The following is an 18,086-nucleotide window of genomic DNA, read 5'->3' on the forward strand; positions in this document are numbered from 1 at the left end:
AGTGCCCCTAACTCACAATATGCCACAGTTATGCCCCCAATGAATGTTAAACCACACATAAATACCCCCATTGAATGTTATGCCTCACAAAGGGCCACCAAATAATTTTAAGCCACACATAATGTCACACATTGCACCAGCTAAACTTGATTATGGTCACTGTTTTCACCTGTGTCCCTCTTTCTGCATTCACTTGCTGGGCTGAAATGAGCAGGCTCACACCTGGTCTGCTCAATACTTCCTGCATCCTCTTGATTGGCTAATTTTCTGTCAGCTCTGTTTATTTAAAGCACCTGCTGCTCTACCAAGCAGTCTACTCTCCTGTTCAGATGTCCTGTTCCCTGGCTCCTGTTGGCTGCCAGTGTGAGACGGTGGTGGCATGTCTGAGCCCCCAAAACGCAGCAGGCGAAAAGGGCCCCTGTTCTCGTGTGCTGGGCACTCATTATGCTGTAAGGGAGAGGGGAAAAGATGGGAGGGGCAGCTCCGCAAGGTGAGTGCAGCACGGAAACAGCCCTTGCCGGGCTATACTAACAGAAATGGGTCTACGACAATGACTCCCTCTATTCCTGCTATTCCAAGGGTTCTCACTCACAGGGGTCTTTCGAAGACCTTGTCTGACAACCAATGCCCGTAAAACAAGGGAGACCAAGCCACACAGAACAATCCCTTCCCCAACACCCCAGGTACTCATCCAATCCTGAGGGACTATGAGACGCACCATACCTTTCTTCTCCTCCCACTCACATGTCCTCAGCCACCCCGGGTCTACTGGAACTCTGTCGCTCCACAGGCCTCCACAGCCGGAGCCCCGGCTGTTAAGCCCCCTTTGTCTTGGAGCTCAGGACTTTAGGTGCCCTTTCGGACAGGTAGAGGGGCTTGTAAACCACTCTCAGTAACTTAAACACTTACTTATCAAAGGACCAAGTGTCCCCTATGCTACCCAGGGACCTAGCATCCTGCTAGACCAGGTACTATCACCTATTACCAACTATAAGGGCCTACTGTCCCTCTAACCACAAGGACCCAATGTCCTTTCTACAACTACAGGGCTGCTGCCCTGCTACTCTGTCAGGAGCCTAGCGCTCCACTACTTAGAGGCCTGCGCCTTTCTACACCGAAAGGCCTTGCGCCCTGCTACACTCTAAAGGACCTTGCGCCCTGCTAAACTCAAGGGCCTTGTGCCCTACTACACCTACCTATTGGGCCTTGTGCCCGAGTGCTACCACTGGGGCCTTGTGCCCACCTCTCTCTCTACCTATGGGGCCTCATGCCCCACTTTCTCTAATTTTGGGGCCTTGTGCCCCCCCTCTCTCTCACTAAGGAGCCTTGTGCCCTCCTCTCTTTAGCTCTGGGGCCTTGTGCCCCCCTATTCTAACTATGGGGCCTTGTGCCCAAGAGAACCCTACCTAGGTCCTACCTGCGGCTGGGCCTTGTGCTCAATACCTGCGCCATAGGCCTAATGTCTGAATTGCCACCTGGTTGCCATACTGGTTGTGACACATAACTCAAATAAACATTAGCCAAATGTATATGCAAATTACATCTTGCACGTGATTCGTTCCGCAGTGGTCCTCAGGAGGTACCGCGCAGTTCACTGTTGGCAAGATGAGCTGCGCAGCAGTTCAGTATCGGCGAGAAGATGAAAAGACAGCTGGACGGCGTGCCAGTATGCAGGGGGCTGTGGCTGGATTATCTAAATCAGATTATCAGGTGGAGGTTTCCTTATTATATTGCTCTAATAGTATTGTATCATGTTTGACAAGAATTTCAATGTCTATCAGCACATTGTGTTAGCACACACTCCCAATATTTTTTTAGATCCTCTGCAATTAATTGAAAAACTGGATAAAGTTTCTGTCTTTATCCCTGTGGTACCATTTTTTGACGGATGTAATTGTCAAATATAGTTTTGTTCCAATATGTTTTTATCTGTTTGTACATGATTATTTTTAATTCATTTAGATAATCCGACCACTTTCTATTCACATCTTCATTTTCAATAGTGTCAGTAAGAAAATCAATTTCCCCCTTCTTTAACAATTTCTCTTGTCTTGTGTGTAGTTCCTGACAGATACTAAGGTGAAATAATAATTAGACTAGGGATGTGCACCGGCGACTTTTGAGGTCTCGTGTTTTGTGTTTTGGATCCGGATTTTCATTATTTTTGGGGTTCGGATTTGTCTCGCAAAACACTTGACGAAAGGTCTCGGTTCGGATTTAAGGTTTTGGATTCAGATTTTTTTTGGAAAAAACATAAAAAGTTTAAAAATCAAGTTTTTGGGCTTATTTTCACTCCTATGCTATTAGTAACCTCAATAACATTCAATAACAAGCATTTCCACTAATTTACAGTGTATTCTGAACACCTCACAATATAGTTATTAGTCCAAAACGTTGCAACGAGGTATCTTTCTGGACTGCGTAGAGGAGTGGGTCACCACAATATATATAATAAGAAAACCATCAACTTGTATGATTCGCACCAATAAATGTACCTGGACTGCGTAGAGGAGTGGGTCACCACAATATATATTAAAAACCCTGAACTTGTATGATTCGCACCAATAAATGTACCTGGACTGCGTAGAGGAGTGGGTCACCACAATATATATTAAAAACCCTGAACTTGTATGATTCGCACCAATAAATGTACCTGGACTGCGTAGAGGAGTGGGTCACCACAATATATATTAAAAACCCTGAACTTTTATGATTCGCACCAATAAATGTATCTGGACTGCGTAGAGGAGTGGGTCACCACAATATATATAATAAGAAAACCATCAACTTGTATGATTCGCACCAATAAATGTACCTGGACTGCGTAGAGGAGTGGGTCACCACAATATATATTAAAAACCCTGAACTTTTATGATTCGCACCAATAAATGTATCTGGACTGCGTAGAGGAGTGGGTCACCACAATATATATAATAAGAAAACCATCAACTTGTATGATTCGCACCAATAAATGTACCTGGACTGCGTAGAGGAGTGGGTCACCACAATATATATAATAAGAAAACCATCAACTTGTATGATTCGCACCAATGAATGTACCTGGACTGCGTAGAGGAGTGGGTCACCACAATATATATTAAAAACCCTGAACTTGTATGATTCGCACCAATAAATGTATCTGGACTGCGTAGAGGAGTGGGTCACCACAATATATATTAAAAACCCTGAACTTGTATGATTCGCACCAATAAATGTACCTGGACTGCGTAGAGGAGTGGGTCACCACAATATATATTAAAAACCCTGAACTTTTATGATTCGCACCAATAAATGTATCTGGACTGCGTAGAGGAGTGGGTCACCACAATATATATAATAAGAAAACCATCAACTTGTATGATTCGCACCAATAAATGTACCTGGACTGCGTAGAGGAGTGGGTCACCACAATATATATTAAAAACCCTGAACTTTTATGATTCGCACCAATAAATGTATCTGGACTGCGTAGAGGAGTGGGTCACCACAATATATATAATAAGAAAACCATCAACTTGTATGATTCGCACCAATAAATGTACCTGGACTGCGTAGAGGAGTGGGTCACCACAATATATATTAGAAACCCTGAACTTGTATGATTCGCACCAATAAATGTACCTGGACTGCGTAGAGGAGTGGGTCACCACAATATATATTAAAAACCCTGAACTTGTATGATTCGCACCAATAAATGTATCTGGACTGCGTAGAGGAGTGGGTCACCACAATATATATAATAAGAAAACCATCAACTTGTATGATTCGCACCAATAAATGTACCTGGACTGCGTAGAGGAGTGGGTCACCACAATATATATTAAAAACCCTGAACTTGTATGATTCGCACCAATAAATGTACCTGGACTGCGTAGAGGAGTGGGTCACCACAATATATATTAAAAACCCTGAACTTGTATGATTCGCACCAATAAATGTATCTGGACTGCGTAGAGGAGTGGGTCACCACAATATATATAATAAGAAAACCATCAACTTGTATGATTCGCACCAATAAATGTACCTGGACTGCGTAGAGGAGTGGGTCATCACAATATATATTAAAAACCCTGAACTTTTATGATTCGCACCAATAAATGTATCTGGACTGCGTAGAGGAGTGGGCACTGGGCACCACAATAAAATATATAAAAAACCTTCAACAGGTCTGCATTACACTGCACATACGGCTGCTCCTCCATCCTCTCCATCATATACATGTTGGAGTTTTAGCGTGTGACAACCTCTTGTTTTTGATAATGTCAGTGCATTTTGAATATTTTTCAATTTGCCCCACACCACTGAATGTACTTTATCTATGATACGCATCTATCTATCTTGACTGCGTAGTGTGGTGGCCCCGGTACACAATTTGGTACCGAGGCCACAATATAATTAAAAAACCCTCCACGGGTCAGAATTCCACCAAAAAAGGGTATGGACTGCGTAGTGTGGTGGCCCCGGTACACAATTTGGTACCGAGGCCACAATATAATTAAAAAATTGGGCATCAACTGTCACCGTTGTTTAATATCTGATACACCTAAATATGGACTGCACAGTGGAGTGGCCCCGGTAGTAAATTTGGTGCCGGGGCCACAATACCTCCTCCAACTTCCAAGTGTAGTGTTTATAAAGACAGACAGCGTCGAAGTGTTATTAGTTGACTTTCTTAACCCTAAAATTGTCCCTGTTGCAAATATTCGTGCAATGGACAGTTACTTTTTTATTGAAAGACTCAAGCTTTCAAGTGTAGTGTTTATAAAATATAAACAACAATAAAGTAGTTTTAGAGCACGTCAATACCTCTTGTTTTAAATTATGACAGGGCATTTTACTTTTGGTTTAATTTCTTGAATTTGTTTAAATTTGGTTTTACTTTTTGAACATGGCAAATGACTGTTGATTGGTCATATAATGCAAAAAAAAAAGTTCCAAGATGGAATTGTCCTTGGGCCCTCACACCCACCCTTATGTTGTTGAAATAGGACATGCACACTTTAACAAACCAATCATTTCAGCGACAGGGCCTACCAAACAACTTTGGCTGAAATGATTGGTTTGTTTGGGCCCCCACACCAAAAAAGCTATTCATCTCTCCCTGTACAGACTAAACAGGCTCTACTGAGGCAAGATGTCGTCCTCATCCTCAACCTCTGATTCCTCTCCCCCTACAGTGTGTACTTCCTCCTCATCACACATTATCAATTCGTCCCCGCTGGACTCCACAACCACAGGTCCCTCTGTAGTATCTGGAGGGCAGTGCTGTACTTCATTGAGGAATTGATTATTCATTTTTATAAACATCATTTTTTCAACGTTATGAGGAAGCAACCTCCTTCGCCGCTCACTGACCAGGTTCCCCGCTGCACTAAAAACTTTTTCCGAGTACACACTGGAGGGGGGACAACTCAGGTAAAATAGAGCCAGTTTGTACAGGGGCTTCCAAACTGCCTTTTTTTCCTGCCAGTAACAATATGGACTGTCTGACATGTCTACTTGGATGGTGTCAGCAAAGTAATCATCCACAATTTTTTCTATTGTGACAGCATCCAATGCAGCGAGAGTAGACATGTCTGCAATGGTTGGCAGGTCCTTCAGTCCGGACCAGATGTTATCAGCATCCCCGCCAGTGCCTCTTTTGGGAAAACTGAGCTTTTTCCTCGCAGCCATAGATGTGGAAGAAAATGAGGGTGGAGCTGTTGGCATGTCACGGTCCTCTTCAGAGGACAATCTCCTGACCAGCAGGTCTTTGCACCGCTGTAGACTTGTGTCCGCCGGAAACAGAGACACAACATACGCTTTAAACCGAGGATCGAGCACGGTGGCCAGAATGTATTCCTCTGACTTTAAAAGAGTGACCACCCTCGGATCCTGGCAAAGCGTACGAAGGGCTACATCCACAAGAGCTACATGCTTGGTGTAATCGCAATGGCTTACCAGCTCCTCCCTCACTTTCTCCAGCTGCTTCTGCAACAGCCTGATCAGGGGAATGACCTGACTCAAGCTGGCAGTGTCGGAACTGACTTCTCGTGTGGCAAGTTCAAATGGCTGCAGAACCTTGCACAACACGGAAATCAGTCTCCACTGCGCTTGACTGAGGCGCATCCCCACTCCTTTGCCTATGTCGTAGGTGGCTGTGTAGGCCTGAATGGCCTTTTGCTGCTCCTCCATCCTCTGCAGCATATAGAGGGTGGAGTTCCAGCGCGTCACAACCTCTTGTTTGAGGTGATGGCAGGGCAGGTTCATGCTTTTTTGATGTGCCTCTAGTCTGCGGTAGGCACTGGCTGAATGCCGAAAGTGTCCAGCAATTTTGCGCGCCACCGCAAGCATCTCCTGCACACCCCTGTCACTCTTGAGGTAATGCTGCACCACCAAATTAATGGTGTGGGCAAAACATGGGACGTGCTGGAAATTGCCCATATTTAATGCCCGCACAATGTTACTGGCATTGTCTGACACCACAAATCCCCATGAGAGTCTAAGTGGGGTAAGCCACTGGGAGATAATTTCCCTCATTTTCTCTAATATGTTGTCAGCGTTGTGCCTCTTATTAAAGCCTGTAATACACAATGTTGCCTGCCTTTGCACGAGCAGCCATTTTGTAGTTGCTGCTACTGATGCAGCTGTTGCTGTTGCTGCGGAAGGGGATGCATCTACCCAGTGGGCTGTCACAGTCATATAGTCCTTCGTTTGCCCAGAACCACTTGTCCGTGGTTAAGTGGACAGTGGGTACAACCGCATTTTTTAGAGCACTGAGGACACTTGATCGTACTTCTCTGTACATTTTTGGTATCGCCTGCCTAGTGAAGTGGAATCTCGACGGGATTTGGTACCGGGGACACAATACCTCCATCAACCCTCTAAATCCCACTCCACTGATGGCGGACACCGGGCGCACGTCTAACACCAACATTGCAGTTACAGCCGCAGTTATACGCTTTGCAATAGGGTGACTACTATCGTATTTTGTGGTCATGGCAAACGACTGTTGGACGGTCAATTGTTTTGTGAAAGACTTAGCGGTCTTACGACTTCCCCTCTGGGAAGATGACCGACTAACAGCAGCAACAGCAGCAGTGGCAGTAGTAGGCGTAGCGCTGCAGGATTCCTCGGATGAATCCCGTATTGAGGAGGACTCAGTCTGGCTGCTGACTTGGGCTGCAGGACTGAATCTGATGGAGATTGTGGAGGAAGTTGACGAGGAGGGTGTTGCTGGTGTGTATCCAACTGGACCACGGGATTTAGGTGTCCCTGTAGCGATGAGGGTCCTAGCCCCAGTTCCTGAACTAACCACTGAACTATGAAGGTTATTCAGGTGATGTATAAGGGAGGATGTTCCTAGGTGGGCAAGATCCTTACCCCTGCTTATTTGAGCTTTACATAAGCTACATATGGCCATACATTGGTTGTCTGGATTTGGATAAAAATAACTCCAGACCGAAGAGGTGCATTTTTTGGTCTTCTGACCAGGCATGACGATGGGCTTTTTCATCCCATGGACATCAGCTGTTTCCCCCCCTGGTGCCTCATTTACAATAACCACATCACCATCCTCATCATCAAGTTCCTCCACAGCGCCAGCTACATCATCAATAGGCTCCTCCCGAGCCACCTCTTCCTGTACAGTGATGGGAAGGTCAGGCTTGACAACCACCAACACCCTTGGACTCGCCTTGAGGATTTGTGATAATTTCTCTTTAGAAGGCAGAGTTGTTTGCTGTTTTGTTGCTGACAGCATAACTCTCTTCAATTTTTTGGAGGGGGGGGAGGAGGAGGAGGGATAAGATCCGTGGGTGAAGCTGAACCACTAGTCATGAACACGGGCCAGGGCCTAAGCCGTTCCTTGCCACTCCGTGTCGTAAATGGCATATTGGCAACTTTACGTTTCTCCTCAGATGATTTTAAGTTTCTCTTTTTGCTACTTTTTCTTAACTTGGGCTTTTTGGATTTTACATGCCCGGTACTACGAGATTGGGCATCGGGCTTGGAAGACGACGTTGATGGCATTTCATCGTCTATGTCATGACTAGTGGCAGCAGCTTCAGCATTAGGAGGAAGTGGGTCTTGATCTTTCCCTACTTTATCCTCCAAATTTTTGGTCTCCATTATATGTAGCACAAGATACTGCAGAATGTGTGAACTTGGTAATATTGCAGTACCAATGGACTTATACTGCTGGATTGGTTTTGCAAATTTGGTTATAATTATATATTTTTTTTTTAATTTTTAATTTTTTATTTTTTTTTACTTTTTTTTTATTTTTTAAAAACTTGGGAATAATGGGGAAATAACTATGCCCTTAGAAGCACAGAGCACAGGACACAGCACCACTGGACTGAACAGGACACAGCACAGGACCCAGCAGCACTACGGAACTCAGCAGGACAGAGCACAGGACACAGCACCACTGGACTGATACTGCAGAATGTGTGAACTTTGTAATATTGCAGTACCAATGGACTTATACTGCTGGATTGGTTTTGCAAATTTGGTTATAATTATATATTTTTTTTTTAATTTTTAATTTTTTATTTTTTTTTACTTTTTTTTTATTTTTTAAAAACTTGGGAATAATGGGGAAATAACTATGCCCTTAGAAGCACAGAGCACAGGACACAGCACCACTGGACTGAACAGGACACAGCACAGGACCCAGCAGCACCACTGACCTCAGAAGGACAGAGCACAGCACACAGCACCACTGGACTGATACTGCAGAACACAACACAGCACAGCACAGAACTAAACAGCACAGCACGAGATCTACCAGGACAGAGGACCACCTAACACACCCTCCCTCTACCCTGATCAATGCCCGAGTGAAGATGGCGGCGACTAGCGGGGAATTTATAGGATCCGAGTATCGCGAGATCCGACAACGGGATTATGAGTCAGAGCCTCAGTTTCAGATTTGAATTTGGCGCCAATACCCGGATCTGTCTCGGATCCGACTCGGATCGGCAACGTTCGGGTGGGCTCGGATTTCAGAAATCCGAGTGCGCTCATCTCTAAATTAGACCAATAACAAACCTCTGTATGTTGACCAATAGGGAATCCAATTGGGTGAGACCTAGTCCTAAAGATCAAAGAGGATTGGTGGTGGAGATTGCCAATCAATCTACCAATAATACTATCCAATTGGCTGATGGCAGTGACATCAGGTGGGAGTTCTGTCCTAACAATATATAAGAGCTCCTTTGCTCTCTCTGGCTTGACTTTTGTCTTTTGTTGTAACCTATTCTAATTGACACTATAAAGAAAGTTAAGTTTCTATGTATTGTTTATTGCGCCAAGTCAAATCTCATTCAGTATTTTTACTTCATTTAATTTCTTGGTGCTCTGGAAATCATACAGTCTTGAGTGCTTGGTTTGGGTTTAAGGCACAAGGCGAAAACCCCTGTTGCTAGTGAGAACGGGTGTCTTCATCAGCAAAAGGGTTTTTTTATTGGCAGACACTGGCCTAGCGAAGCAGCAAGTTAACGCTTATCGTTCCAGCCCAGTATTGTCTAGGTAGCTGACTATTGATCAGCTGCTGCAGCAAGTTGTTTTTTTTTTTGCGATTATAAGAGATATTTAGCGTTGCAATAACTGGAACATGTTTAACCACTTCTGGAAGACCTTAAAAAATTGAAATTTTGCACACTGACAGCTTTTAGGCCCCAAATAACAGGAACATTCCCAAATACATTTAACCTTGGTTCAAGTCTTTGGAGCATTCATTCTGGAAACAATTGACAGGAAGATTCTGAAACACCTCCAGCTGAGTCTAGGTTATGTTCATTCTGGAAACAGAATTGCTTCATCTCCAGCTAAACCACTTAGCCAAACCACTCAGTTCTGAACGCATTATGACATCAGCATGTGACACCAGCATGTGGTGTCATAATAGTGAGTTATGTTAGTAGTTTATATATTGTAACAGTCGCTGGTCTGAACGGCAGGTATCTATGTCCCAGGCTGTCTGACTTGCATGTTTTTAAACCTAGGGAGATTGATTTATATAGGAAGGAGATTCCAAAAGAGTATGTTTGGCCTAGGAAAAGCTGGCAAGTGTCCCTGGTGTTTTGTATGGAGAGAGCAGGGTGGGATCCATGCAAAAGGCCCAGTCCGGGTCTTCTGGTCTGCAGGCTCAAAGCAGACTGATTAGGACCTGCAGGTGAGTGATGGCTGTAAAAGACTGCAGCTCTGCCTCAATCTTTGTCTCAGTCCTGGGGAGGAGGTCGGATGTCGGATGTCGGATGTCGGATGTCGGATGTCGGATGTCGGATGTCGGATGTCTCATGTCTCCTGAGAGGCACTGGTGTGGTGAGCAACTTTGTTAATGTGTTTGGTAGGTGTCTGGGACACAAGGTTCCACACTTCAGAGAGGTTGTTGGAGAATGTTTAGTAAGTGTCAGCACAGGCAAGGATTTTATGTTTTGTGTATTGTGATTGTGCTAATAAAACTGGTTGAGGCCAGTTACACCAAAAACCCTTCATTCAAGTAACTTATTGCTGCTGTACATTGCCATCTATTCCCGGAGATGGCATCTGGTTCCCCACACGTGGTCACAATATATATGTATATTGTGTATATATGTATGTATGTGTATATATATATATATATATATATATATATATATATATATATATATATATATATATATATATACACACATTTATAATTTAGTGTGTGTATATAAGAAAATCATTATTGTCTGTAAATATACACAAATTAACTTAATGTATCCATTTCTTATTATTTACATAGCCCACTGTAATGATATGTGGGATAAAAATATAACATAGCTACAATAATGTCTCAGGAAATATGATCTAGCTTTCTAAAATGGGCCCTACCCAAAATCTCATTGTTTTCATCATTACTTTGTGACAAGTCTATATCAGGCTGTTCTCACGGTATTGTATTACTTTGATTTTCCTTTAAAATATATTTTGAACTATGTTATCTTTTCAGTACATTTTATAGATACTAGAAACAGTAAAATACGTTATCGTTTATTCTTATCACTTAATGCACATAGGATATGTAATTTGGTGATAAACTACAATTGTTTGACTAAGGCAATTTCAGAACAGGATATGCAGTAGAAAGTGTTGGACACTAAAAGGATGCTTATCTACCGTTATAGCTGCCTACAGTCCGAACCACCTGACCTGTATGATAGGTCTGGTTGCTTTGTGTGCAGCCAAAGTAACTACACCCCAAGGGGACATATTTGTTGGTTATTCTCCAACTTTTGGTCACAAACAAATCTTGAAAATATCGACATTTGTTTTTGCTTCGACAACTATGATGTGTATTTTATAACGGTAAGCTGTTAAATTAAATTCAGCGTTCAAAGTTCAAACTCAAAGTTCTAGTTTGAAGTAGACGTTCGCAGATTGCAGTTAAAATATGTTTAAATAAACTATGAAATGTTGCCTTTTCTCTGTTTGAGCTTAAATTGCTACATTTTATCGTATGTTTGGCATTTTGTTTTGTTTTTTTATTTGAACAGCAAACATTACTTTGATCAAGTTCAAATTCATCATAAAGTTTTAGAACTTTAGGACAAATCGAGTTGAGAGCCACAATTTTGACACCTCTATATGTATAAATAAATTTCAGGTTAACACTGAATAAACAGTATATTTTCATGGTTCATATCTGAATATTTCAATTTTGGACCTTAAACATAACTTGTGCAATGCACATTATCATTACACATTCTTGAGCTTACTACTAGGCATAAAAGTACTATAGAACAAACAAAATGTAACCAATTGCAGAAATAGCAAATACAATATTAACAGCAGTTTATTTTTAACAAGAACATCTCTTTAATGAAACATTTGACAATGAATATAGCAGTAATGAAATAATAAGAAAGCACACATAACCTTAACATGACATCTAAGATGATATTTATGTATGGAATGTGATGCACAGTGGTTACAGATATTTGCATATACTGTATATTGGTAGCAGGAATTTCTTGACAGTTTTTATTTTTCATATCGCACTAAAAATAGAATATAAACCACAGGAAAATCTTTATAATTGTATATAATTATTTTGAAAGTATATGTCTAGTTCCATTGACATCAATTGCTACATTTATTGAAGTTTATTGTGTAACAATTACCAGGGCCTGATTAAGGGGTTTAGGCCCTAGGCTAATAAGCTCGTAGCGCTCCCTCACCTCCAACACCAGGCTAATAAGAGTTCGGTAGAAACCAACCCCTCCTTAATTTAAAATTCAAGTTCCTACATGCCTATTCTTCGCCACCAAACAATTTTCATGTTCCCGTATTTTGGAAACTCATCTTCATTTTGCTTTTTAAAAGGGATGTGGTATATTTGCACACCCTCCCTTCCTTTAGCCTAGCACCCTAGGCTGCAACCTACTCAGCCTATTGGGTAATCAGCCTCTGACAATGACAAGGAAGAAAGATTGAGTACACAAATGTTATTTTACATGATTCATATTCTAGAAGTTTTTGCACCAATTCTTTAATGACCTGTAAGATTAAATGGATGCCAATGAGTAACTTGGGTGTGGTGTAGAGTAATGCCAAAATGAAGTCATTGTTATAGAAAGTTTTTGTATTTATTTTTTTCCTAAAATAATTGTATACAATAACACCCATTAGAAAGTGGTGTTTTTTTGTTTTTGTTTTGTTTTTATAAAGAACATGACTTTCAACTAACTTTTTCGTTGTTATTATCAAATGTACTCAATTTTTTCTCTAAATCATTTTCTGACCCTCATTAAATTCGATAATATTCATAATCAGGCTTTACACCAATAAATTCTACTGAATTCCACCCAGTGAGAGAGATATATTATAGTTAAGGAAACACTGAGAACAGGAACTCTCAGATCCCATCACATACACACAAAAGATTAACTTAACAATTTGCGTTGGAAGCTAAGAATACGACTTTACAAGTTTACTTTAATTTTAATAAAAATTACATTTAAACAATTGCTAATTTAACATTATGTTCACAAATACTCCAATTCAACTTGATAGGTGGTTTAAACTAGTTTGCATCTCTGTTCACCAGCTGCATTGCTGTCAATTTCCCATGTGATAATAGCGTCATAAGCATATTGCTACCTGTCATGTCCACGAACGACAATGTACAGCAGATACATTGCTTGTTCTGTGGAATACAAATCGTTTGAAAGGTCTTTAGTATTAGACAACATATTTACATATTTTATATAGCATCCCAAATTTTCGATGTATACTTCTGTTGCATTAAAGAACTTCGCCTTGACCCATACTAATAAAGTAAGCATAACCACCTCCAATTTACATTAGGTAGTGGAAAGGTTAGGGTCCAGTGGTTGGGATACCCCTGTGTTGTTCAGATGCTCTGCTCACTGGTGCCCCTGCAATAGTCAAGTCTTCTATCAGAGAAAGCAGAGAAATTTGAATTTCAGCACTGTGACACCTCATGTTGAGCATACTGATCAGATGACTTGACCATCAAAGACTTGGGTTTTTAAAATTCTCCTACCTTCTCTGTCAGGAGAACTGACCATTATAGAGATGTTGGTGGAATGAGTAACTGCTAAATGTCTAGTTTCCCAACAACAGGGGTATTGCTTTAGGGTCAGGATGAAGTCCTATTTTAATGTCAAGTAGCAGAAACAAAAAACTAAGCAGCTATAATAAATACATTAGATCTTGTAATTTCAATAAGAGTCCAGTTACTATATATTTATTTACAGATCTGTATTTTCCACAAGATTTCATTTGCATACTCTATAGAAGCAGTTCATTTGGAATAAAAAATGTTTTTTGGCATAGGGACAAATTATTTTATTTAGACAACTGGTCAGAGTGGGGGAACTTGCTCCGAAAAGCAGGAAGCAGTGGGTTTGTCTGAGATAATTAATGACAGGGTTGATTAATCATGAATTTGTCATCAGCTTTGCTATATGTTTTTACTAATTTAATCACACATTTAAATTCATTATATTCAATTATAGGAAAATATTACTTAATAAATAAAAATATATATATTCCCAGGGACAGATTCTTTAATTAGCTATATATGCGTAGCTGGTAACATTTGACCATTTGTTAGTACGGTATATATTAACATGGCTGTGTGAAAGTAAACTTAGCAGGTTAGTGAATACCATAATTATTGAGTGAATTAGTATAAACAAAATAATCCATACATCTATTATGTATGCATGTATATTCTGAAACTTTTATCATGCTGTATGCGTTTCATGTTTCTGAATATGTACAAATATATTGTTTTAAAGGCAATAAATGGAAAATTGGAGGTGTTACCCATAGCACCAATCATATTCTAGCTATCTATCTAGTACATTCTAGAAAATGATAGAATCTGATTGGTTGCTATGGGCAACTCTTTCAGAATTGTTTCTACATATAACCCAAAGTGTTACTAATTTATTATAAAATAAATAAGTACATACATTTTGCACAGTATCTGATGAAAGAAGGTTACTGCCATTGCAAATGCGGAAGGAATCAGAAATGTCTTTGGTAGAAAATGTTAGTTTTGAATGACTATGGGTTGGTTTTATAAAGGGGCATAATGTCTAGCATCTTCAATTTACATCATTTTCATTTGCCAGTTTAATTTTTCATGTGTGCATGTACTGATGTTGCAATTACCTTCTTAGCATGTGCAAGTCTCTATACATTAATGTATTTATTTATTTTGCAACCTTTATTTTTGCACTGGCATTACTATGTAGTATTTAACTTAATAGATATCTGGCAATCCCACAACAATCAAAACAAAACACCATGGCAAATTTTGAATCAGACACTTTTTTGTTAGCTGAAAATCCTTACAAAACACAGCACTTTCCCTCTAAGCAGCATTAGCTCTATTAGCTGATGCCATTTTGGATTAAAGAGATCCCCTTATAGCATTATATTGCTAAATTACACTTTAAAAAAATAATGTACATCAGATAGCTCAGCCTATACATCCACAAAATGAAACAAATAGTATATAACATTTTTCACTCCTGTTTTCCATGGTGTTATACATTATCTTCAGTCTTCTTCTCAAATCTTAAAGGAAAGAGAAAATAAATAGCTATATTATTGTCTTACATGGATCAGAAAGTATATACAACAAAGCACTGCATGCCATATAATTAAGGTGGTTTGTGCTTAGCTTATTTAGGAGCTTTACAGCATAATTATACTACAATGTGATCTAGTACAGTTTACAAATGACGCATGATGTACAGAAAGTAGTATTAGTTGCAGTATACTGAGTAGTAACCTTAATTAATTCTGATATTGGGTGAAGTGGGCATGCCAGAATTTAGAGGAAAAGCTTTCTCTTGACAGCTTCATGGTCCTGGTTCTTTGTATTCCCAGTCCCTCTACACTTGATTGTTCTTCCACCTCCATGCATAAATTATTTTCCTAGACGTGAGGTTAGAAAATTTTATGGGGATGAATGGTTTATCTTACAAACATAAAGGTAAATGAGATAAATTAGGAGAACTTTGTACTTGTTTCCTCAGAACACCAGGACACTGCACTGTGCCCAGAAGGGGGGGGATGAGATAGAGGGACGCAGCTGCAGAACAGACCAATCACGTGCTGAGTGCCTCTTTTACGGCAACAGAAGATGTTCCCTACACAAAAAGAGAATCTATAGCTGGCACAGCAGCCAATGTGGCAGAGAGGTGGTGGTGATGTATGTTCATCCGTTCTGGAGACCGCGCCCTGCTCTTTCACTGCGATAAACACTGCAGTGGACCTGAATTCTCAAACAGGGCTCCACTCTGCATGCGGTGGATTTCACACATGCTTAGAAGAGCCAAGTGGGGGCCTGTTGTGTGGTGAGTAGATATACAATGCCACCTCCCCACCCAAATTTTTATATGGGGCCTGGTTAAGCCAGGCTACAGTTAGGGGTGAGTTAAGCCCCTAGTACTGTCAGTATTTATGTCTCCCAATACTGTCTGTGAGTCTGCCTCCAAATCCTCCCTCTGAGTATATCTCCCAGTCCTGTTAACAGCTCCTGCTCATGCTATGTTGCTTTTATGATGCAGAGTGACATGTGAGTTTTATGTTATGTTAATTATATGTACATTTTAATAAGTAACTAATTTTGACTGCAAATTACATTTTACATTGGTTGTTGGAGATAATTTTAATTTGGTACATTAGCTTAATCCCTATTCTATTTGATATACAGCCAACATACAGCATCACCTCAAGTCAAACACCCAAAGTACCCCGAAAAACAATATTTTACTTGCAGTCTAGTCAGCTGCAACAAGTGTATCTCCCATACTCACTGCAATGCAAAAGATAACTAAAACACACACAGCTGGTGTTGCTAACTTCCCTGCAGGTAAAATGCTATTGGATGGTGTCTAAAATTTATTGTTCAGTAGTTAGTAAAGCTTTTCATGTCCAGTATTCACAGTAGGTCCCTTCCTTCATCCTGGGTCCCATCTAGTGAAAAACTAACTCTGCAATGTGTTACTTCGTAAGTGCTTCTGCTATCCCTGTTTGCGTATTTCTTTATGTACAATACATTTAAAGTAACCCTCATAGCACAAAAAAACATATATATACTGTACACCATCCTTAATCATTAAGAAACTCACAGAAAATGTTTTAATCAAATGTGAAAACACACTGACAATATCTTCTACACTGAATAAACAGCAGTTTTTGACTCATCAGTACTAAAAAACTAAAGTAAAAAAAAATGAGAATGTGCTGTAAGCTTAATACAGCATTTTTTTTATTTTTTTTTGCTTTGTTCCAGAATCATGCTTTTTTGATGTTGTGTGTTGGCTCTTGTTTATGGACTGGCAAATTTTAGACTTGAAACAGCAGCCTATTAGAAACATTAATTTAACAGAAAAAAATGCAGGTAGCCCCGGCCCTGGGGGTGAATGCCTCTCTGCCCCGCCAGCCCCTGCTTGTGTGCCCTGAATTTTGCAGCATTGCCCCAGTCCCAGCCCAGTATCACCTTTCTTCTCTGCTATTGCAAAACACATAGAAAGAGCTGCCACTATGCAGTTGAATGAGAAGTGTGCACCTGTGCAGTGAGACCAACCATTCTCGCTGGGCTGCGATGATAGAGCCTTTAGGAGTGGATGAGAAGTTTTAATCAATTTGTATTAGTTTAGTTTAAATTGGGGGCTTTGGGTTAATTTTAAGCTACCAAGATTTATTGTGGATGTAAAAAAAAAAATTGGGTGGGAAGCAAAATGAATATGGGGAGTTTAACTTTAATTTGATAGATTTTAATTTGAAATTAAATATTAATTAATTTTTTTCATAATTTGTAGTGGTTTGCTGGGACTTAGTATTTAAGCTGCAATCTTCTACATAAATATGTAATAACTAATTTTAAATAGGGGTTTGGAGTGTTCACTACTCGTAGTGTTGCTGGGATTATGCATGACAGTAACTAAACAGAAAACTTACTGCTGATCCAGAGAAGTCATTTCCGGCTCCATGGGCAAACAGCCAGCTCTGGTTGCAATAGACACAAGTGGCAAAACATGTGTTCAGCGTTATTCAGGAAATAGGGTTTATATGCAAACACATGCATGTTTTGTAATGAGGGAGCGGCTGTTAAACATTACTTTGTTTGTCTGACAACATTATGAACCATTGTCCTGGATAATTGGTTGTGAAGGCATAACAGTCAGTTACTGTATTTAAAGCATACTTGCCAACATTTTTTTTTTTTCTTCCGGGAGATGCCGGCTGGGACGTGGGCGTGCAGGGGGCGGGGCTGCGAAATCGCGTCATTTTGGCCCCGCCCCCGTGACGGAATGACGCAAATCGCGTCATTTTACAGTGGGGGCGGGGCTAAACGCCGCGATTCCGGGTGAATCGCGGCGTTTAAACTAAATTTTTCCCCCTTCCTATCAGGGAGATTGCCACACTCGTCCAGGAGACTCTCGCAAAATGCGGGAGTCTCCCGGACAATGCGGGAGAGTTGGCAAGTATGATTTAAAGTATACATCCACCTTGCCTCCACTGAATTAGACTTAATAGACCCAGGGTCAATATTGCAGATACAGTTCCTTGCTTTTTATCTGCAGCTG

The 18,086-nt window shown here is 40.6% G+C and overlaps 1 protein-coding gene across 13 annotated transcripts in view; it reads right to left on the reverse strand.

The window, feature by feature from the left end:
- Positions 1 to 11,787: 11,787 nt before the first annotated feature.
- LOC142155213 (protein prune homolog 2) overlaps positions 11,788 to 18,086 on the reverse strand; it is a 132,032-nt gene continuing 125,733 nt past the window's right edge. For 4 of the 13 annotated variants that reach the window (XM_075211007.1, XM_075211008.1, XM_075211006.1 and 1 more), the window contains 2 exons: positions 17,458 to 17,505; positions 11,788 to 15,063 (listed from right to left, as the gene is read on the reverse strand). In XM_075211007.1, coding sequence (XP_075067108.1) covers positions 15,033 to 15,063; positions 17,458 to 17,505 — 79 coding nt within the window. In that variant the 3' untranslated portion in view covers positions 11,788 to 15,032. The remainder of the gene's footprint in view (positions 15,064 to 17,457; positions 17,506 to 18,086) is intronic. The other 9 variants (XM_075211016.1, XM_075211011.1, XM_075211013.1 and 6 more) reach the window with 3 other exon arrangements.

The sequence above is a fragment of the Mixophyes fleayi genome, chromosome 1 (assembly GCF_038048845.1).
Source record: "Mixophyes fleayi isolate aMixFle1 chromosome 1, aMixFle1.hap1, whole genome shotgun sequence".
NCBI lineage: Eukaryota > Metazoa > Chordata > Amphibia > Anura > Limnodynastidae > Mixophyes > Mixophyes fleayi.